Here is a 20,776-nt window from a genome sequence, read left to right as displayed (position 1 = left end):
TAGTTCGCTCTACACTCGTTGTCGTCTCACTCGTCTCAGCTATCTGGTATCTCAGGCGACGCTGTTGTATCATCGTATGCAGATTCGCCTTTGGCAGTCAAAAAGTCAAAGTCGGCTCCATCTTGCGCTTGGTTTACATGCGACTCGTATAGTCCTCGGTACCCACGTTTTCTTGTGCCAACAATGCGCTTGCCATGAACTGCCACGTGCTTGTCCTTGAGCTGCTCACTTCGCGTGCGGATCCTCTCGGTTATCTCCTCGTCACTCAACTTGACCTCGAGCTTACGTTCTGACAAGCTGAGACGTATCAAATCACCATCTCGAACGATGCCGAATGGTGAGTCCACGATACCTGACTCGGGTGAGATATGTAGCACTATCGTCCCACCTGCTGTGCCAGACATCCTTCCATCTGACAATCGTAGCATATCACTGACGCCCTTGAGCTTTCGTGGTATGGGTATCACACCTGCTTCTGGCATGCCAGGATTCCCTATCGGCCCAATACTTTTCAGCACGAGCACGGAGTCCTTCGTCACGGCGAGATCATCGCTGTCGATACGTTTGGCCAGATCTGTTGTGTTTTCGAACACCACGGCTGGTCCTTCATAATCCAGTAAATTCTGGTCTTTCGATGCTGCTGCTTTTAGGATAGCACCATCCGGTGCGAGATTACCGTATAAAGTCACCAATGCCGAGCTTCGGTACAGTGGATCCGAAAGTGGTCGAATGAGCTTGCTAGAGTATGGGAAGGGCTTGAAGGGTGTGGCGTCTAGTCTTTGTCCTAGTGTCTCGCCAGTGATCGTCAAGGCATCGAGGTGTAATAGTGGTCGTAGAGTATGGAGAAGAGCCAACATGCCTCCGGCGTTGTGAAAGTCATGCATGTAATTGCCGCCACTTGGCTTGAGGTCAACAAGAAGCGGTGTCTTCCTTCCCACTTCGTCGAATGTCTTGAGGTCGATCATGCCAGCTGTTTTTGGATGACGGTTGATGATGGCCATAAGATGTACGACCGCATTGGTCGAGCCACCGATAGCTTGCAAGACGGTCATTGCGTTGAGGAACGATTCACGAGAAAGGATGCTTTGTGGTCTACTTACCTCAATGTTGGCAGCGACCTTCACGGCATCCACGCCAGTCTGTTCGGCGACGCGTAGCCTGGCTGAAGATACTGCTGGAGCTGCTGCACCGCCGAAGGGCATCAGGCCAAGTGCCACGGTGATGCACGCCATGGTACTCGCCGTGCCCATGACACCACAAGTGCCTGCCTGCGATGATGTCAGTACAAATCATGAGTCCAGGAGCCCTCGACGAGCAGCTCACTGTAGGCGCAAGCTCCTCGTTGATGCCAATGATATCCTCCATGTCAAGCTGTCCAGCCCGGTACGCAGCCCAGTTGTTCCTACAATCAGTACAAGCCCCGATCCGCTCTCCTTTGAAGGATCCCGGCATCATCGGTCCAGTTACAAGAGGTAGAACCGGCTTGTTGGCCGATATTCCTCCCATAAGCTGCGCAGGGACAGTCTTGTCGCAACCACCAATCATCACCACCACATCGGCGGGTTGAGCTTTGATCATCTCCTCAGTGTCCATTGACATGAGATTTCGTAAGAACATGCTGGTCGGAGATGCAAATGATTCATGCAGACTTATGGTAGGAAATTCTATGGCCAGACCACCCTGTAAATGAATCCCACGTTTTACTGCTTCGAGCAGCTGGGGCACGTTGGCGTGACATGGGTTGAAGCCTGAGCCAGTGTTGATGATGCCAACGATGGGTCGAGATAGTGCGTCCTCGCCGTAGCCAGCAGCTTTGATGAAGACCTTGCGAAGGAAAAGCGAGAAATGAGCATCGCCGTAGGACGTCAGACCTTGCCGTAAGCCTTTGGGATCAATGGAAGCATTGAGGTCGTAGTCCTTGGTGTCCTCCATCTTGTGAGACGGTGCTTGGGCAAGGCGACATGGACGATCGATGATCAAAACTCATCAATTAATGTCATGTCAATGTGGTATTGTGTACTGTAGCCGAAATTTGGTAGTTGCCGAGTAAAACGTCATTCTATAGTACCGGGCACAAAAGAACATGAATTTGATTCAATCTGAGCTGTTATATCTAGGCTATCCTGCACAACGAGTGTGCCATGCCGAATGCTCTGCATGGCTAATGATGGACGGCATATCTTGTCTTCCAAGGCGTTGATCTCAGCTCATGCCGAGCAGCGCACCATACCTCAGCATCCAGCATATATGTATCCGCCCCAGACACCACTGAGCCACTGCATGAGCGTGCTCCACAGCTCAGCGTCTGCTCCTATAGAACAATGCTCTCCTGCACCAAGGCTAGTATTGAATTGATGAAATATGGTCAGATTCTGCCCGTTGGCTCTGTTCTCAACCAGGGAATCGTAAGCCAATAACCCCTGACTACCTACCAGATCATCGTTCTCCCCTCTCGCGACGAATACCGGCATGCTCAGATTCCTGACGACAGCTGGACTCATGGTAATGTTGTTCATGCGGGTAAACCACTCATATGGGCTGTTCGTCTGAAAGGCGTAGAGGGACTCATCAATGACCCAGCGTAAGTTACTTGGGTTTGTCGCATTCTGCTGAATCGACTTGACCACGGCGTCGAAGGCGGTAGCATTTCCAGCATTGTAAAGAGCCGTAAGCTCGGCCGGCCACTGATCCTCGATGGCTGTGCGGAGGTTGATCAGGCCATCGAGCGCGATCACAGCAGAGTAACGGTTGTCTCGCGCGGCAGCGATGGGTGCCAGCGTGGCACCGTACGAGAATCCCAGTAAAGCAATACGCTTCAAATCAACGTCGGGGCGCTCGTACAGCCAATCGACTGCGGGACTGGTAGCTGTCCACCATTCTGGTGTGAATCCAAGGTGTTGGTCTTTCAGGACCGTCGGCTGACCAGGACCTTTGAGCAGGAGACAATTGACGCCCCGGCTCAGAATCTCCGTACATGTCTGGTGATATAGCTGTTCTTGAGAGGCATCGTAGCCGTCCACGACGATAATGGTCGGGAGCTTGCGTTGGGACGACTTTGCTTTGTAGAAGATGCCCACGATCTCGTAATCGCCAAGATCATCGCTGTGCGTGTTGAGCGTTATACGCTGACCAGGTATAGACAGGAGCGCGTTGGCTTTGTTGAAGGCCGTCAAAGCTTGATCCCAAACACTTGCGAGTCGACGGTCGGATTGGTTGCCTATCAAGAAGAAGACGCTTCCTCTATAGTAGGTAGCAGCATGAAAGTAGTGCTCACGTGCACCGACAGGATCGACCTCGCTGTCAATGCTGCTAGCTATGGCATTGACCCGTTCTGCCATGTCGTAGAAGGCGTTATAGGTCGACTCGAAGTCGTGTGGTACCAACTGAGTGGCGATACGCAAGACCTGAGCACTGTTCGCACCACCGGTGTTGGAGAGCGCCATGACTTGCTTGAGATAGAATGCCATCTGGCTGTCGGAGCTGAGCTGGAACATTGGTGCAGCAGTGGGCGAATATGGGGCCATGCTGTGCTTGTGTTCGTTTGAGCGAGCTGAGGGAGCGGTTAGCACGGGCACAGTCCGAAATAGCATGTGAGCAGCTTACCACAGCAGAGACAGCGCTACACGCCAGAACGATCTTTGATGGACACAGCATAGCTACCTGGTGTGCTATGAAGGAAGTAGGCTTGACACGAAGTATGGCAATGTGGTGTGATGTTCAGACAATAATAGCGAGACAAAGCCACCGCGAGCTGGTTATATGTATGCGCTACCTGCCTGCGCGACTTCTGGCTAGGGCATCGTCTGGCTCAGCGGAACTCAAGGCAACACTATACTGTAGGTGCTCGAAGGGGCAACGACAGCACTGAGTAGGGTTCGACATGAGGCGTGACGATGATGTGACCCCGTGGAGGCACGACTCGAGCCCGGGAAACTTTGAATTGTGTCCTAGCCGTCCATAAGGTTCAGCAGCTACTATAGAAGTTATCAGTCAGATTATCATTGGGCAGTGTTCTTGATGAGCCAATACACCTCGTTGCAAAACCACCAACTGACTTTATACTTGCAGTGTTCTGTTTTTGTGCTCACGGAGCCACAGCAGCTCTGAGGCGCAATATTCACATAGGGACCTTGCATGGAAGGGCTGAAAATGCTAAGGAAGGAACAAGAAGTGAGGGTTAATCTGGCATACTCGAGGCCTGGCTTTGATCGTCAGTGTGCACAGACCACGACCGGCTGAAGTAACAGCACAACCCTAAGAACTGCTCCTTCTGCACGGGTATGGCCACTCGACGACAACATTTCATCCCAGCGATACATACTATGCCCAGCGATGTCTACACTGACAAAGACGATGAAGACGATTATGGAATGCCCATATATCGATCAAATAACGCATCAAGCGGGACCTTCTACTCACCTAGGGGATTAAGAAAATGGTCGCCTCTTCTCGGGATTGTTCTAATATGCCTGCTCTGGTACAGCTGGCCACGTAGCCTGACTCGCACGAATTGGAAGAAATATGCCTATGTACAGTATGCCACAGATGAGCATAATCTGTGCAATGCCGTTATGGTCTTCGAGGCTCTGCATCGACATGGTTCGAAGGCACAACGGGTCCTGCTACATAATCCACAGTGGGCTAGTGTGGCTCAGGGTGGCGATGACAGGAGTGCGCAGCTCTTAAGCATGGCTCAGAAGAAGTACGGCGTCACGTTGAAGCCTGTTCGACTTCTGGATGAACGTGGCGAGACCACTTCTGGAGCCATCAGTGGCGGTGGGAGTACGTGGGACACTTCGATCACTAAGTTACGTGCTTTCGAGTTGACCGGGTACGACCGAGTGCTGCACCTGGACAGTGATATATCACTCTTCGACAATCTGGACGAGTTGTTCCTTCTCCCAAGCACGCCGGTGGCAATGCCGCGGGCATATTGGAGCGATGCTCCAGCTGGATCTTGGCCATTGACCTCCCTCATGGTACTACTGGAGCCAAATCCAGCAGAGCTAAGAGGCATGTTGGCGACGCTAAGATCATGGTGGATTGAATCCGAACAGACTAGATCTGGGCTGCGACAGTACGATATGGAACTGCTCAACCACCGCTTCGGAGCCTCCGCCATGGTACTGCCACATCGCGACTACGCTCTACTCAGCGCGGAGTTCAGACGAAAGCATCACGAAGCCTATTTGGGAACGATCAACTCTCCGCCTGAGCTGAAACACGAATGGAATGCAGACCAAGTGCTGAAGGAAGCAAAATTGGTGCACTTCTCCGACTGGCCTCTTCCCAAACCCTGGATAATGTGGCCATATGAGGGTTTAGCTGAGGTACAACCAAATTGCACAGCGCTGCATGAGAGATTGCAATGTAGGGAGAGGGAGGTGTGGAAAGGACTCTACGACGACTTCCGCAGGAGACGAAAAGACATATGCAGGTTGTTGAGCGTGGCTGCTCCAGATTGGAAAAGACAGAAGGCTGCTGTCGGGGCTGCTTGAGATGTATCTAGATGCAACGAGATGTCTTTGCATAACGGTATTGTGCACGTACACTAATGTTTCACTTTCATCTCGTGCCTTGCATGTGCGTATCAGCCTTATCGGGGCCGCTAGGGAAAGCGACAGCTGTTCGTGTGCTTGTGAACTCACTTTTGAGCCTCATCCAAGAAAGTACTCTCAACATTGCGCTTGCTTCTACTCGACTTCCGTGTCCTGCAGCCACTGGATCAACCCATCCGAACGATGATCCGATAACGTATACATCAGACCAAATCATTGCAAGGCAACCATGCTGCTCCTTCCAACCCTCGCCCTTGTCGGGCTCTTCACAATCTTCGCTCTGGCAGCAGAAGACTACTACAAACTCCTCGGCCTTGACAAATCCGCCGACAGCAGACAGATCAAGAAAGCCTACCGCAAACTCTCACGGCAATACCATCCTGATAAAAATCCAGACAATGAAGCAGCAAAGCATAAATTCGTCGAAGTAGCAGAAGCATACGAAGTCCTGGACGACGATGAAACGCGAAAGATTTATGATCAGTATGGACACGAGGGCGTGAAGCAGCATCAACAGAGTGGACGTAGTCCGGGCCAACATCACGATCCTTTCGATATTTTCAGTCGTTTCTTTGGCGGCCAGCAACGAGGAGGGCAAAGAAGAGGACCAAATATGGAAGTCAGGATTGCTGTCCCTATGCGAAACTTCTACACAGGTGCCGACCACCAGTTCAAGATCGAAAAGCAAGCTATCTGCAGCAAATGCTCCGGTTCGGGATCAGAAGATGGACAGCGAGATACCTGTGGTCGATGTAATGGTCAAGGCATGGTTATCCAGAAACACCAGCTCGCGCCGGGTATCTTCCAGCAGATGCAGATGCAGTGTGATGTCTGTGGTGGTAAGGGCAGTACTGTCAAGCATAAGTGCAAGACTTGTAACGGGCAGAGAGTGGTCAGAGAGGAAGAGGAGTATGAGTTGAGTGTGGAGAAGGGCATGCCTAAGGGTGCGAGAATTACGTATGAGAATGAGGGTGACGAGAGCCCGGATTGGGAGGCGGGAGACTTGCTTGTGCAGGTTGTGGAGAAGGAGGCTGAGATTGGTAGCAGTGAGGATGAGAGGACGGATGGCACGTTCTTCAGACGGAAGGGCAATGATTTGTTCTGGACCGAGATGTTGAGCTTACGAGAAGCGTGGATGGGCGAGTGGACGAGGAATTTGACGCATCTAGACGGTCATGTTGTTGAGCTGCGACGGAAACGAGGTGAAGTTGTTCAGCCAGGAGCAGTGCAAGTAGTGAGTGGAGAAGGTATGCCTATATGGCGACATGACGACGGATTGGTGTACGGCGATCTGCTGGTGGACTATGTGGTCGTGCTACCTGATCAGATGGAAAGCGGTATGGAGAAGGAGTTCCTTACAGTCTGGGACAAGTGGCGGAAAAAGAAGGGAGTCGATCTTCACAAGGACTCTGGGAGACCGGAGCCGAAGATACATGATGAGTTGTGAGCTTGATACACTATAGATTTAAATCTTTTATGCTATCCACACTACTCCTTGATCTGGCTTGAGTCTTGCAGCTGCAGCCATTTATGACACATATCTACCTGTGGTCGTAAACGGATCCTCACCTTGGCTGCGAGCACACCAAGATGCTCCCAGTATCTGCTCAGGACGATCTACGCCTTGCCAAGGTAATCCCATTTGCCCACCGGCACTCCCTCCTTCCTCAAAATAGCGTATGTCATTGTGTGATGGAAAAAAAAGTTGGGAATCGAGAATGTCTGCAAGAAGCTCAATCCCGTGAACTTATACTCCGCCGAACCCAACTTTAGCACAACTTCTGCCTCACTTTTGCCCTCGAACTTGTCCTGCCCAACCTTCTCGATGAATGCAATCGTCTTGTCGACTCGCGCGATCAATTGTTCGAATGTCGTTTCGTTGTCGTCCCAGGGCTCGTTCTCAACGCCACATACACGAACGAGGGAAAGCTTGGAGCCGTTGGATGCGCTTTGGACCTGGAAGGTGAGAGGTTTCATGTCGTCGTGGATTTGGGCGGAGAGCATTGTCTCCTTGGAGATATTATTTTCCTCGCAGTGTTTTTCGGCCTTTTGGAGGATGGCTTTTTGGTTGTTGAGGGCGCGGAGGTAGATGGGGACACCTGAGGGATATCGTTAGCCATCTTCAATGTGCGTTCGCTCTGCGAAATACACAATCGGTAGACAATGAGCAGGCTTGGTTGATTCGACTTACTCATATTGTAAAGTGCGGCCATGTTGACTGTAGCACGTGACTGCTTGCGTGATCTGACGCCAAGAGATTGTTGGTGAGGATCAATCGGGAAGTTGTGAAGTGAAGCTCGGTGTCCCTTCAATGCAGTTTTGTTCCGTGCTGACGATAATACATGGACCTCTTATACACGATGTTGATGTCGTCGGCTCCCAGGCAGAGTTCAAAGCCTCTGTGACCGCTCGAGCTGCTTACAAATTCGCAAGGTACTGATTGGCTGGTGAAGGGGATGTTGGGCGAGCTGTGGAACGAATATGACGAGGCTCGGAGAGTTATGCACAGCATGGCCTGACCGATCACCATGTATGCAAAAATTACTCCGGGGACCAGAGTATCAATCCAAGCGATCATAACGAGTACTGCCATCGGATGTGCTTCCTGGCACCTTCCCAGCACTTGCCACCCTTCACTTCACCTCGAGATTTTCTGCGGTTACCTAGCGGAGCGAGAGCGACTCTACCATGTGACCTAGCCTGATCTTCCATTGCAGCTGAAGACAGGCGGCTGAAGTCAACAACCTGTGGGAGCACGAGGACTGCTCTTCCTGGCAATCTGGATGTTGGCATGGCACTATTCGTTCAAGTTCGTATATATACTGTGCTACCTGAGATTCAGGAATGACCCAACCTGGCCATAAAGAGCATCCTCTCTCTACTTGGACTTGTCTTAGATCATATATCTGAGAGGTCATTAGTAATAGCTTGACAACATGTATAGTGGGGGAGGACATACCGGTAGCCCTTCTGCAATTGTCTCGCAGCCGCAATGTCAATACCTTCGAACTCTGCCGTCTTCCTCAGATGTGCCATGTCTGCCTCGGTCAATTCTGCATCCATGTTCTCCAGTCTGGCCAGCTTTTTATTCTCCTTCGTCAACACGATCCGTAGAAGAACCGCCATAATGCCAGCCAGCGCGGTCAGGCCGATGTTTATCGACATCGCCAAGACGTAGTGTCGCTTAGGGTTGTAGGTGAAGGGTGTCCAGATGGAGGCAGCATTGCCAACACTGTTCACAAAAGCCAGTGCAGCTGCCCGCTTGGCAGGTGGACGCGGTATAGCGTTTGCGATCCAAGCATAGATGGTTCCGTTGGTCGCGAAGATAAAGACCAGACAGAACAAGCTAAAGTATCGTGCTCCGAAGCCTTCAGCAAACATGAAGATGAAGCAGCCGAGGAAGACGATCGGGATGGGGTAAACGAAAAACCAGAAGCGGTTTCCGACTTTGTCAGATACGATGCTGTGGCCCAGCGACCAGATGACCATAAAGATATATGGCGGGGCGACGAGAAGCAGTGCGACGGTGCTGTTGTTCGGGTACAGAGCTTTGGTGAGTGAAGGGAAGAAGTTCTGGAAACCCGCGGCACCAGTCGTGCCATGATACATGATCGCAAGAATGTACGTTTTGGGATCAGTGAAGGCGAGTTTCATGCCCGTGATCTGTGACATTCCTCCAGCGGCGTCGATATCAGCATCGGCAGCATCGATGGCCATGCGGCGATTGGCAACGTGCTTCATCTCGTCCGAGAGGGCCTTCCAGGTGTGTGGGAAATCTGGCAGAATGAAGACGATCACGATTCCGATCAAGATCGTGATGGAGCCTTCAACGATGTACAGCCACTGCCAAGCAGACAGCCCACGCTTGCCAGCAAGACCATTGAGGATACCTGCAGCGATAAGGTTGCCGAAGGCACCAGAGAGCAAGGAACCCGAGTAGAAGATGCTCATGCGGAGGTTTAGCTCACCTTTGGTGTACCATTTGCTCAGATAAAAGAGCACACCAGCGAAGAAAGGTGCCTCGACCAGACCAAGGATGAACCTGCAAGCAATGATGTCTCCAGCAGTCTTGACCTGAGATGTGAGCAAGGAGACCAGACCCCAAGCGCAAACGAAGAAGCCAATGTACCAGGAAGGACGCCCGGAGAAATTCAGGAGTAAGTTGGATGGGACCTGCATAAGGACATAGCCGACAAATAGAATCGACAGACCAATCTGATATTGGTCACCCTTGAGATGCAGGTCCTTCTCGAGGTTCTGTAGCTTGGCAGCAGCGTAATTGTTGCGGTCGATGTAGTTCATGAGGCTGTCGTTTGATCAGTATTCCGAGACTGGTGTGTTCACCGTCGTTGTGGCCAACTTACTAGACCAAGATCACCAGAGGCATAACCAAACCGTCAATTTTCCGTCGAAGCTTGTTCTCAATAACCTTCTCCGCCTCGGTCAGGCCAGCCACATGAAGCGCTTCTTCTTTCGACACTTTCAAGTCATGGTCGTGTAAGACCTCCTCGTGCGCCAACTCGGCCTTGCCATAATCCATGCCTGACGCCATCGCTGTGAGATACAAGCGACGTGGCGAGCCCAACAAGTCGACCTCACCAAGATACTGCCCAGCTGTGGCGTGATGATAGGAATGAAATAAGAGCCGGGGAGTGTTCTTGTCAGTCTGAAGCACAAAAGACAAGAACCGACAAGCTATTCCGACAGCGAGATGCCCAGAGGTCATTCATCGAAAGCCAAGTCCTCTGTGCTGAGGGGTGATCATCCAAAAGTCCGTGTCCCATCGTGTCAGCTGGTAGAAGATCGGCAATGCGGCATCCACATGGCTAGCACGCACGTAACGATGTCTCTACGAATGAGAAGGGAGATGGGTGTCGCATTAGCGTTAGATACTCTCTTCGAGATGGTTGAGCTTTGTGCACCACTGTCTACATCGTAGCGCTGCCGTAACAGAATGGCGGGGACCCCGTCTCGAGACGGCACAAAAGCCCTCCGTCGAACTGCAGCAGAACGCCGTGGCTGTTGACCAGAGACACAGATAGGTGGAATCTGGGTCCGGAAAACTTTGAGATACCTTGCGACGGGCTCGTCCAAGAGCAGATGCTACTTGCTAGCAGTTCAGCCGAGAACAAGAACGAATTGGCATATTCGTGCCGTCATCAAACTCCACACCCCCAGATTTCCTCTCCACATCGTTTGCCGCCTTCATTCGCCGACAAAGCGCGTGCCGTCTGAACCGCGGAACCGCCTGACTTTCCTCGTTGGAAAGGTTCTGGCCGGCAGGTGAAGTCTTGCATGTGAAGGTGATATGTGGATACGAAGACGATGCAGGAAGCAACAATCCAGACAACGACCTGTCTGAATGGTTATCAGACTAAGTGACATCCTTTGCATAGATTTTAGAAGGCCTAGCCACAGCTGGAAAGCCCGACAGAGGGCGTGGGAATGATAACGGTGACCGCCTCTTCATTGCATCAACTGCCCTTTTACAAATCGCGCCGTAAGACATCGACATAGCTCAAAGATAGTCCTGCATGAGAAGAGATCGAGTGAGATACGATCGGTATAGGAAAGTAGTAACAAGATGCTTTGGTGAACTTTCGACTTCTTGCCTCGGCAAAACTCAACTGAGAGCCGAGAAGTGCATTGATTAACCATTCAATGCTCTCGGATTACTCTTACTGACCAACACGACTACAATCATTGGCATTGACAGTCCAAAGCATTCATCCAGTCATTCGCTTATCTCGACGACATCCGAGGACTCCGACTCGAACGACGTTAACAGCAACGCTAGAGTACACCAATTCCGCATCATGTCGAAGCAATTCACGGCCAACGATGTGAAAGAGCACAGTACACCCGAGAAGGTAGGCGGAGAAGCGTTATGGCATAAATTCGAGACTCACACTCGGCAGGGTCTCTATATCATCATCGACAACGATGTGTACGAGATGGGTGGCTTCGTCGACGAGTAAGCAGCGTTAACTCGTTCGCGCAAAGACAGAGTACTTATCCTATATCCAGGCATCCTGGCGGCGCAAAGATCCTCAAGAGAGTGGGCGGCAAGGATGCTAGCAAACAATTCTGGAAGGTACAATGTCTCGACCATCTGCGATCGACGAGACGAACCAGCGCTGATTTTCATGATTCAGTATCACAACGAATCGGTCCTCAAGAAATATCAAGCACGACTAAAGATCGGCGAGCTGAAAGAGTCCGCCAAATTATAGAAGTCATACAACTCGAGTGTATATACTACTACAATCCGTTGAACATCCGTTCATTCTTTGTCTCAACACCGCTTGGATGACAAGAGTGGTATTTTCATAGGGCCACACGTTTGACGACGTATGCAGATACAGGTCGTCACCATTGTTTGCCCTCAACCACTTGCTCTTCATCTTCCGATTGGCTGGTATCACATCCAGCTCGGAGTCCATCCTCTCTCATTGAACGACGCAGCGCTCGCAAGACAAGCAATGCTATCGCCACGAACCAGCAGCATACGAACACGCAGAACTTGCCGTAGTGCTTACTGATTAGTACGATAGCAGCTGCATCCCAGCCATGCCAACTGCTCGCCCCACTATGGGCGAATAACGGAGTGGTCACCTTCCCACGCAGCATATGACGGTCCACATCGCCCTTTTCGTCGGCCAAGATGTACACTATATCTCCTTTTGCAATGCTGTCGCGAGATCGTAAAGGCCGTCGAGTGTAGTGCAACCATTGGTAAGAGAGGTACATGCATCCCGTGCTCAGCATAGTCTCCACATATGGCAGTGGCCACTTGAGATCATGATTCGGCATGTACCCCAGAAGGTCATTCAAGAACGGGTGGCAAGATCGTGAAAGTATGAAGGCGTTGTTGATGCCTGCTGGATAAGCGCCAGGTGTGAGCCAAGGTAGGTGAAGTAGGTTGTCGAGAGGCTCCAGACAGGTAACGTCTAGGTCGAGATATATGCCGCCGAAGTGATGAAGCAATGCATAGCGAAGGAGATCTGCGCGCTGCACCATCTGGTCGTAGGTCTGGTAGGTCGGATAGAGTTGTGGATAGTACTCCTCGACGAAATGGGCAGCTTTGTCGTTGGTCCAGAACATATGCTGCTAGGTTGAATGCAAGGCTCGACAAGTGGCACGAGCACTGTCATATCGTGCCGGCGAGGAGGAGTTCGCATGTACACTTAGGAAGATCTGGTGGATGATTTTAGGGATTTGTTCGCTCGCTCCTGGAGGCGGAGACGTTGCTGCACTGTACCGGTGCAGTAGCTCTGGATGCCGATGTATCAGCTCGTGAAAGGTGGCGTACGTGTTCGCTACCTCGCCTAAATTGGCGATGTGTCTGCGGTTCAGAATGAGGATGATGCTGATTACGGTCAGGCATAGTACGAAGAGCACTCTCTGTCGCATCTTCGTGGGAGTCTGGCGTGCTTTGTAATGATTGTGGGCTATATCTAGCTGATAGCGATTGTGAGTTGCAAGGTTGCTGTCACGACTTCAGGCGAAAAGACCTCAACTCGTGTGAGCAGTAAGAACAGAGCTCAAGGAAAGTGGGTTGAAGTGTACCTGGTCCTGACGTAGCTGCAAGTGCAAAGTGGAGCAAGTGCTATGTGAGGCCAGAGCATTCGCAGGTTGAGGAAGGAATGACTTGGACTGGAGAACAGTGACATCGTTACTGTCATACACTGAGGCCTCTGAAAGATCTAATATCCCCTCGAGGTGCTGTTCTTCGGTGGCAAGAGGCTCAGGAACAGCGGCAGCAGCTCGCTGGGCGTTTCGTAAAAATCCATCATGACAATTCCAAGGCGCTTACCCTTCATTGTCTGCAGAAACGGCACCAGCCTATCGTTAACACCACCCTGTGGAGTTAGGCTACCATTACCGAGTGCCTGAATGACTGGTGTTACAGGAGGATTGTTTTGTAGATTCGTGCTTGAGGCGAAGCTCCAAAAGAGGTCGTCAGGATGGCTTGTCGCGGCCGTAGTCAGGTGTGCTTCGGTCGCGTTGATCTATTGGACATGTGAGCTACAGATTTGTTTCGGGCATCAGATACACCGACCTTCCATTGGATGTTCTCCTCGGCGGTAGAATTCTCTGGTGTGAGCGGCTGGTAGTAGTCCTCAATGTATGCTGTGCCACCAGTGCTGCTGTTATACACGAGTGTGATGTTGGGGCTGTTATCAGTCCAATTGGTGGGACTGAAGTGTACACCAGGCAAGGCAGTGGTGTAGCCCGCGGAGAGATGGTCGAGATCGAAGCGCTTTAGCAGTGTTATCTTGCCCCGAGCTTCGCCTAGTGTACCGAAGCTGCCCGTAGTCTGCAAAAAGTAATGTCTTGCTGCTGGGGAAGATAGTGCATTGAAGAGCGCAAGCTGAACGCCAGCGTCGTCGCTCGCGTACGCCGTGGTACCTCCCTCGTACTGGAAAGAAAGGAAGATAGTCTCTGACGAGTGATCATCGAGCCATTGATAGAAGCCGAAGAGTACGTCGTCGACAGTGGCTGTCTCCGATACGAGGCCCGGCCCATGCCAGAAGACGAGGGTACTGTTGGTAACGTCGAAGGCGTACCGCAGATCAAACACTCGAATGCCGTCATTCAGCATGGTAAGCATCGAAAGGTCCTGGCATCTGTATGCTCGTGGGTCAAACTCCTCATTGTTCACAAGGTTAGTGACGTGGTCAAGAGACTGCTGGGTGGCGAGGCTGTAGTTCCAAGTATCGGCGTCATGCGCTCCAGGAATATTCATATGGACGATAAGCGTATCATCGCTATATGCTCTCATCCTGTACGACCGTTAGACGAGTCCGACTCATATGCGCAAGTTCAGCTTGCCATGTCGAAGTGTCGCTTTGCACATCTGCGTAGCCTCCGAACGCGGGTGCTGCGTCGTTGAGGACTTTATCGAGAGCAAAATCGGCAAGTGCTGATGTCGAACAATTGGCGTTCGCCGTGCCAGAAGGAGATGGACGTTGTGGCCATGGACTATGCCAGCCGTCTACAGCTAGTGCTAGACTAGAGAGCGAGACCAATATCACTACTGTCACGGCTGCCATAACGATCCAGGTAAGACGTCGACCCAAAGGCGAATGGAGTAGGTTCTGTAGAGGCATCTGGCGGTCGCCATGTCTTATATGACACGTTCCCCGGTCGTCAGCTGCGTAACACCATTGCTCATCATGCAGATAGTTGCACGCTTTTGTGTTGCCAGGAACCGTTGCAGGAACGGTCGTGGCCATGAGAGACGATCCCATTGGCACGACGGACGATCCCGAAAGGCGGATGCTTGCCGAAACCATTGCTCGCCTTCCTCACGCCTTCCACGTTCTCGCAACGACCATCGAGATGTCTCGTCCTCTTCCTTTGCGAGAAGCACTACACATACGGTGCAGACATGTTGCTACGATCTATGTGCCCTGGTCGAGCCATTTCACGGGCAAAACCTTGAGCGGAGCGCACTCAAGCTCCTCCTGCAGTGGTCCTTTGGCTCTTCTGTTGACTATTGACCTGCATTTGACTTTTTCCGCGACATCGATAACGCGAAGGCAACTTTCTCTGGGGTTGCATACAGCTAAACGCGATTCCATTCATTACTGCGAAGGTCTAGAGGCAACATGCTCACAAACGTGCTTGATTACGACCAACGTGAGCTCAAAGCTGCCTTGCATAACGTTGAAGACGATCGTGGATCAGAGCTCCTGGACGAGGTAATTGAGTCAGAGTGTCTTTAAACGCAACAGTGATCCAACACGGTCGCGAGATGGAAGTTCTAGGATTCTGGTAGGACTGTTCGCAGCGGCCTTGTAGCACCAGCAAAGACTACCCACAATTCTACTGCTTTCCTGCTCACTGCGGATACCAGGCGTGAATGAGATGAATTAAGCCAACAGTGGAGAGACCACAGACTGCATGAGCTCAGCTTCGTGGGCCTCAGTAGCGGTGAATCACCTGGCTGTCTGACCAGCACTGTTTATGGCTCGCCACTTTGCCCGACTGCTAAATATCACTATGAACTGTGTACACTCATACTAATGCACCGAAATAGTCTTCGATGTGTCCTCTGTACTTACAGCAGCCCAGTAGTCGATCCGCCTTCATCGTCTATTGGCAACATAACCTTATTTTAGTATTCATACGATGTTCCATTGGATCGAATTATACGAATACTGAAGGCCAGGGAAGACTCAATCAAGACGTTTTTAAGTCTGCGAACGGCAGACTAGCATCATGTTCTTGACAATGAGCGTCGTAGTAATGGTCGTAGGAATGTGTCTTGCTGCTTGGTGTGGCAGCCAGTACGAATCGCTGAAGTTTGCGGGTTGGTGGAACAGTAGCGTCAAGGTGAGCCAGCTCACAGATCCCCGGAAGCGTTCGACTTACTCGAGACAGCTGGCAGTGACCTGGAGTCACCGTCATATCAGCCACGATCTTGTTGCTTCCTGCCGCGCAAGCAAGTTCGTCAATACGATAGTGCCCACATCTGTCAATCCACAAACACAGATCGATCGGACGGATATTGATCCCTGACTATGGCGCTCCGGGCACTTCGTATGGCCAAGTGTCTCTGGTTAATAGCCAACCGAAAAGCAGTGGTATCAGCAGAGTTGCACATGGCGACTGTCTGGCTGAGGCTCCTGCAGATTTGGCTGTCGAGCTTAGAGTGGCAGGCGATACAGAAGAGTGTACAGTATAAGACGAATACAAATTACTCGTAGCGCTGACAGGGTACCCGAAAACATCGGTCGAAGCAGGTGGTAGAGTTGTAATTTGTGCTGCGGGCAAAGAGATGTTTGAGAGCGTAATGCCGGTCTTGGTGTACACCCACAGGCAATTCGGCGTCTTGGTTGGGATAAATTCGCCTGTGGTACTCAGGCCGAAGCTAGCACTGGTGTACGTGGCGTCATATAAGGCTGCATTCCCTTTTTTGGTAGCAGCGAGACTGGCGAGCGGTGTTGGGGAGCCTTGCGTACAGGCCGTCCTCAGGTGGACAGCAGGTTCTATGCTGCCGACTTGGTCGCCGTGGACTCCGCAGCATATCATCTCCTCGAAAAGAAAAGTAGTGTTGGCTTGTAGGGGCCAGCGGTGACGGCTGACTTTGGTGTTGACAATGTCGCAATCGCAGCAGATGGTCTCGTAGTCTACATCGAAAGTCCCTAATGTCGAGTTTGCGCAGGTCGGATCTGGTACATCCCAATTCTCCCAATTCTGCAGTGGAAGAATACACCAGTCCGTTGAGACTAGTCCAGACGGTACGGCTGCGGTGACTAAAGACATACTTGCGCCGTCTTGTGTGTGTCTGCTTGCTTCAGCTTATAAAGGAGGCATATCCAAGAAGAGCTAGCGCTCGGGTAGCGCCGAAGTTAGCCGCCTGACATGAAGTTCACCAAGAACCAGCAGAGTATGTAGCAGACTCGGCAGTATGGAGACATGGCATCAACGTCATTCTGACAATCAACTGCTGAATTGGGCCAAAGTGTGTCGTTGATAGAAGCTGTGATATCCATATCACAATTGTCCGCAATCCAATGGCAACTTCCCCACCACCTAACACAATTGCAATGGCTTTGAGTCGGCCGGGCTACTATTACATTGCGGTGGATAATACACGGGATGCACGATGTACCTTCATGTGCGTCACTAGAAGACCAACCAGACAGACGTTCTTCTCTCAAGACAAAGGCGTCCTGATACCTGGCTTGTACGACCATGCATCAACGTCTTAACGTAATCTCTCAAACGCATTCCAGAGCATTGTTGTGGCGACTTTACCAGACGAGGTTGTCGGCATCTTCGCAACGCCGACATGGCAACGTGCGATGTGATCTTCAAACACTCCAGTTATGTCACATGCGTAGCGTTAGCAATCTTACTGCCGAGTCACACGGACATTGACGCCTCCGTATCGTCTCGCAATCCCCAATGGATCCTCACCTCCAACCTGACCGCGAGAACGTGAGGCTTTCGAACTCGCCAAGAAGGTCGCTTCTGGTCTCAGCAGGCTTGGCGAGTCCAGCGAGAAGCGTACGTCCCGATATGCAACTGGAGTCGATCGCTAGCCAAGCAGACTTCAGCATGAGAACCACCGACTTCTTCGTCGACACTTCGGATGACGATACCGGTCGTGTTCCTGTGCCAATTGGGGACGACCAGGATGTCGAGCTCCTCGAACGGAAGGGCTCGGCGTCGAAGAAGAAGCGCTCAGCCTTGTCAACACCAGGGTCAGCCTCGAGATGTGAACCTAAGAGAGTCAGCTTACCACCAGAAGAAGGATACCAGCGTCTTGCGAATCCAGCTATTGGAGAGATCTCGCACTTCACCACTACACCAAGCACTTCGTTTCATGGATCTGTTGAAGAGCTGCTGCTCGGACAAGGGGGACTAACACCTCCGCACCATCCACGCCAAGCTCATTTGTCAAGCGGAAGGACACCCCGTAGCTCGGCGCAGATTGATAGATGGGACGAGGAAAGTCGTCCCAGCAAGGTGGAGCAGATATCAGGTGCCCACGCGATCGCTCATGAGATCACGCTGCAAGCTTTAATCCGAGACGAAGAGGCTTTAGATCGTGGCCTCGGCCTGAAGTCGTTTGCGCCCCTGAATACAGACTATCGCGGCTCTTTGTTACCGCCTTCGCTCCGGGTACATGATCCGAGGAGTCCCCGCAACCAAATGTTCAGCACTCCTGGCTCAGCTGGCAGCAAGAAAGTGCATGTTGTGCCGCCACCAATAGATACAACAGGGCCTAGAAGGTCTTTGCCCGCAGATCTTGTGCGGACGCCATATCCATATACACCGCAGCAAGTCCGGCGGAAGGACTTTGGAAGCCCGCACTCTGCGACTATGAGTATACCGCCAGCATCCGAAAGTATGCTTACGTTGAGCATTCGTCGAGCAAATCCACATAGCAAGCCGCGGGTGACGAGCTTGATCATACCTGCCACCAATGACTATAGTGTAATAAGATCTCGTGGTGACTCCGAGAAGAGTCGAGCTTCTAAAGCATCAGAGTACGATGATGCAGAGCTATTCCGTCAACTGCGGAAATCCTACGGAGAGCTTACCGGTGCTCTTAGACTGTTTAGCGCTCGATCATTGACCCGAATAGTGGTCAGTGGGCCGGCATCAAGAGCGGCGGATGCAGGCTATGGCTGGCTTTCCAAGCCTCGCTCACCCCGAATGCTGGTCTCACGTGGCCTCAGTGACACCTTTAGCGAGGAGAAGATACTCCAGCATTATCGTAAGCCAGCACTGGGACGATCACGATTCGCATTCGTGCACTGGGCACACAGACTGGCAGCAGCTCCGCCACTTCGGACACCACAAGGTGAAGATGATGTTCAGAGTACAGTCGAACGCGATCTGGTGCGAAGAATGGAACAACCGGAGGGGCTGGAATTCATCATGAGCTGGTCTGTACGCCGAATGGGGCTGGCTTTGGCAACGGTCGTGCTTGTCAGCGTTGCCGGAACGCTTTTGTGGATCTTCCTTGGCCGGAACACGGTTGCTGCATATACCCCTACCGGTGGCTATAGGGACGCCGGCGATAGAATTACGTCTGGTGTCCTCGTAGGCATCTGTATGCTCCTTGTGGGTCTGAGCAGCGTAGTCGGGTGGCTCGGCGTAAGCTGGCTTGTAGTGTAAAGGAGTGACGCACAGCGGTCTTGGAAAGACGCTTTTCGTCAGGCAACGCAGCTTTCGTGTTTTGATCAATCTTCAATCGGCAGCATCGCATGCTTCAAGGCCGAGTGGCTCGATTTGGGGGAGGACCAAAAGGGAATTCAAACCCCACCGCTATCACGAAATGACGTGAAGTCAAGGACGTGTACAAACCGTGTGTTGTATTCCATCTACCAATGTTTGGATACTATCGTTCGTGTGAATCTGCGCTCCCCTTCGCTTTCACATCCTCCAAAGATCCAAGCAATATCTCAATCTCTTCAGAGAGCTGTGACTAGGTGGCCCAACGATCGGGACGTGTACATGACAGCCTCAGAACAGCGTCGCTTTTCTTTAGTGACAATAATGGAGACCACACGTTCATGTTCGGCATTCAGGCCCGAGATCAGTTTATCCGCAGACTCGCCGAAGCCCGGAAGCACGTATTGTGTTTCAAGCCAGAAAGACTAGACCTGAAGTTGCGGCGGCATGGAATATCGATGCTTAAATCGAATGTTGTAATGGCTCAGACACGTGCTGGCGTCGTCAGGACCCACAAGATTTCGCGGAGCAAGAGGCGACAGCTTGGCTTGGTGAATGCTTATCGCCTGGTTGTGAAGAACCGTTGCTTCGACCTGGGCGCCAAGCAGATATATCTGCTGCTTTTTGAACACGACACCAGTCATCGGCCGTGTCGCGCTCCCATCATCGACAAGTCCACACAACCATCGGAATCCCAAAAGATGCCCAGGCCGGTGTATTTGAGAATTGTAAAATAGCGTGGATCTCAACTGCTTTGAGACGAAGACTGATAAGCAGAAATTTGAGCCTATCGGAGACGATATCGATGTGAGTAAAGTCCTGGTCATTGCGTAGGTCTGGCTCTCCACCACCCAATGATCGAGCCGCAGCGGCATCGGACAGTCTAGCACGACAACTATAACCAACATGCACAAAGATAACAACGCTGGGCACGCCGCTGAGCGCCTCAACCATGCTTGGATCCTGCGCCCCAAGCGTCATCTCACCATGATCGTGGGGGTCTACGCAGATGTACGGAGCCGCACCACACGCGCTGTCGCGTGCTGCTCAACCAAAATTTGGAAGCTTTTGTGGCCAGATTGATATTGCACAGGCCCCAAAAACCAGTAGGCGGGAGCTCAACATCACTGTTTCAGGGTCCGCGTAGGCGGTGCATTAGCAGCAATAGCTACCCAGTGGCCCACCTGAAAAGCAAATGGTGCTCATGGTCTCCATCGGGGTCTTCTGCTAACGCCAGCCAAGGCCCGTAGTTTCGTCCCTTCTGCAATAAGATTGCTAGATCTCGGCGCCGCCTCGTCTATTTCTCCCCTAGCCTGAGCCCACGATAAGGTGAGGTGCGGTACCGTCCGGTGGGCGGTAGATCGTTTGACGTCGAGTCTACGTTCCATTAAGACCCGCTAAGTGCCATTCTGTTTAGACCTTTGCCTCTGCTCGCTTCCTCTTAGTCCTTTGTCTTCTCTGCATTATTATTACCACTCGGGCGGGTTTGTGGCTTCTTGAGGATCTATAGTCGGCCCTCG

The 20,776-nt window shown here is 51.8% G+C and overlaps 9 protein-coding genes across 9 annotated transcripts; 4 read left to right on the top strand and 5 right to left on the bottom strand.

The window, feature by feature from the left end:
• Positions 1 to 35: 35 nt before the first annotated feature.
• Positions 36 to 1,932, bottom strand: LTS14_008324 (uncharacterized protein; the record flags this gene model as incomplete). Its single annotated transcript, XM_064841012.1, has 2 exons — positions 36 to 1,268; positions 1,324 to 1,932. 2 exons carry the CDS (start codon positions 1,930 to 1,932, stop codon positions 36 to 38), a joined length of 1,842 nt encoding a protein of 613 aa, XP_064691272.1.
• A 299-nt stretch (positions 1,933 to 2,231) lies between these two features.
• Positions 2,232 to 3,524, bottom strand: LTS14_008323 (uncharacterized protein; the record flags this gene model as incomplete). The annotated part of the gene is made up of 1 exon (XM_064841011.1): positions 2,232 to 3,524. One exon carries the CDS (start codon positions 3,522 to 3,524, stop codon positions 2,232 to 2,234), a length of 1,293 nt encoding a protein of 430 aa, XP_064691271.1.
• Positions 3,525 to 4,521: 997 nt separating this feature from the next.
• Positions 4,522 to 5,498, top strand: LTS14_008322 (uncharacterized protein; the record flags this gene model as incomplete). Its single annotated transcript, XM_064841010.1, is given in 2 exon segments — positions 4,522 to 4,534; positions 4,546 to 5,498. The coding sequence occupies 2 exon segments, from the start codon at positions 4,522 to 4,524 to the stop codon at positions 5,496 to 5,498; spliced, it is 966 nt and encodes a 321-aa protein (XP_064691270.1).
• Positions 5,499 to 5,787: 289 nt separating this feature from the next.
• SCJ1 (DnaJ- protein scj1) lies at positions 5,788 to 7,005 on the top strand (the record flags this gene model as incomplete). Its single annotated transcript, XM_064841009.1, has 1 exon — positions 5,788 to 7,005. The coding sequence occupies one exon, from the start codon at positions 5,788 to 5,790 to the stop codon at positions 7,003 to 7,005; it is 1,218 nt and encodes a 405-aa protein (XP_064691269.1).
• Positions 7,006 to 7,175: 170 nt separating this feature from the next.
• On the bottom strand, positions 7,176 to 7,771 carry LTS14_008320 (uncharacterized protein; the record flags this gene model as incomplete). The annotated part of the gene is made up of 2 exons (XM_064841008.1): positions 7,176 to 7,657; positions 7,750 to 7,771. 2 exons carry the CDS (start codon positions 7,769 to 7,771, stop codon positions 7,176 to 7,178), a joined length of 504 nt encoding a protein of 167 aa, XP_064691268.1.
• Positions 7,772 to 8,451: 680 nt separating this feature from the next.
• On the bottom strand, positions 8,452 to 10,110 carry LTS14_008319 (uncharacterized protein; the record flags this gene model as incomplete). Its single annotated transcript, XM_064841007.1, has 3 exons — positions 8,452 to 8,464; positions 8,518 to 9,864; positions 9,923 to 10,110. 3 exons carry the CDS (start codon positions 10,108 to 10,110, stop codon positions 8,452 to 8,454), a joined length of 1,548 nt encoding a protein of 515 aa, XP_064691267.1.
• Positions 10,111 to 11,374: 1,264 nt separating this feature from the next.
• LTS14_008318 (uncharacterized protein) lies at positions 11,375 to 11,791 on the top strand (the record flags this gene model as incomplete). Its single annotated transcript, XM_064841006.1, has 3 exons — positions 11,375 to 11,532; positions 11,586 to 11,652; positions 11,714 to 11,791. The coding sequence occupies 3 exons, from the start codon at positions 11,375 to 11,377 to the stop codon at positions 11,789 to 11,791; spliced, it is 303 nt and encodes a 100-aa protein (XP_064691266.1).
• A 1,473-nt stretch (positions 11,792 to 13,264) lies between these two features.
• Positions 13,265 to 14,307, bottom strand: LTS14_008317 (uncharacterized protein; the record flags this gene model as incomplete). The annotated part of the gene is made up of 2 exons (XM_064841005.1): positions 13,265 to 13,570; positions 13,621 to 14,307. The coding sequence occupies 2 exons, from the start codon at positions 14,305 to 14,307 to the stop codon at positions 13,265 to 13,267; spliced, it is 993 nt and encodes a 330-aa protein (XP_064691265.1).
• Positions 14,308 to 17,630: 3,323 nt separating this feature from the next.
• LTS14_008316 (uncharacterized protein) lies at positions 17,631 to 19,199 on the top strand (the record flags this gene model as incomplete). Its single annotated transcript, XM_064841004.1, has 1 exon — positions 17,631 to 19,199. The coding sequence occupies one exon, from the start codon at positions 17,631 to 17,633 to the stop codon at positions 19,197 to 19,199; it is 1,569 nt and encodes a 522-aa protein (XP_064691264.1).
• Between the last annotated feature and the right edge of the window lie 1,577 nt (positions 19,200 to 20,776).

Source organism: Recurvomyces mirabilis (genome assembly GCF_035927965.1).
Source record: "Recurvomyces mirabilis strain CCFEE 5264 chromosome Unknown scaffold_25, whole genome shotgun sequence".
NCBI lineage: Eukaryota > Fungi > Ascomycota > Dothideomycetes > Mycosphaerellales > Teratosphaeriaceae > Recurvomyces > Recurvomyces mirabilis.
Note: the sequence above shows the minus strand (reverse complement) of the source record. Positions and strands in the feature narration are given on the sequence as shown.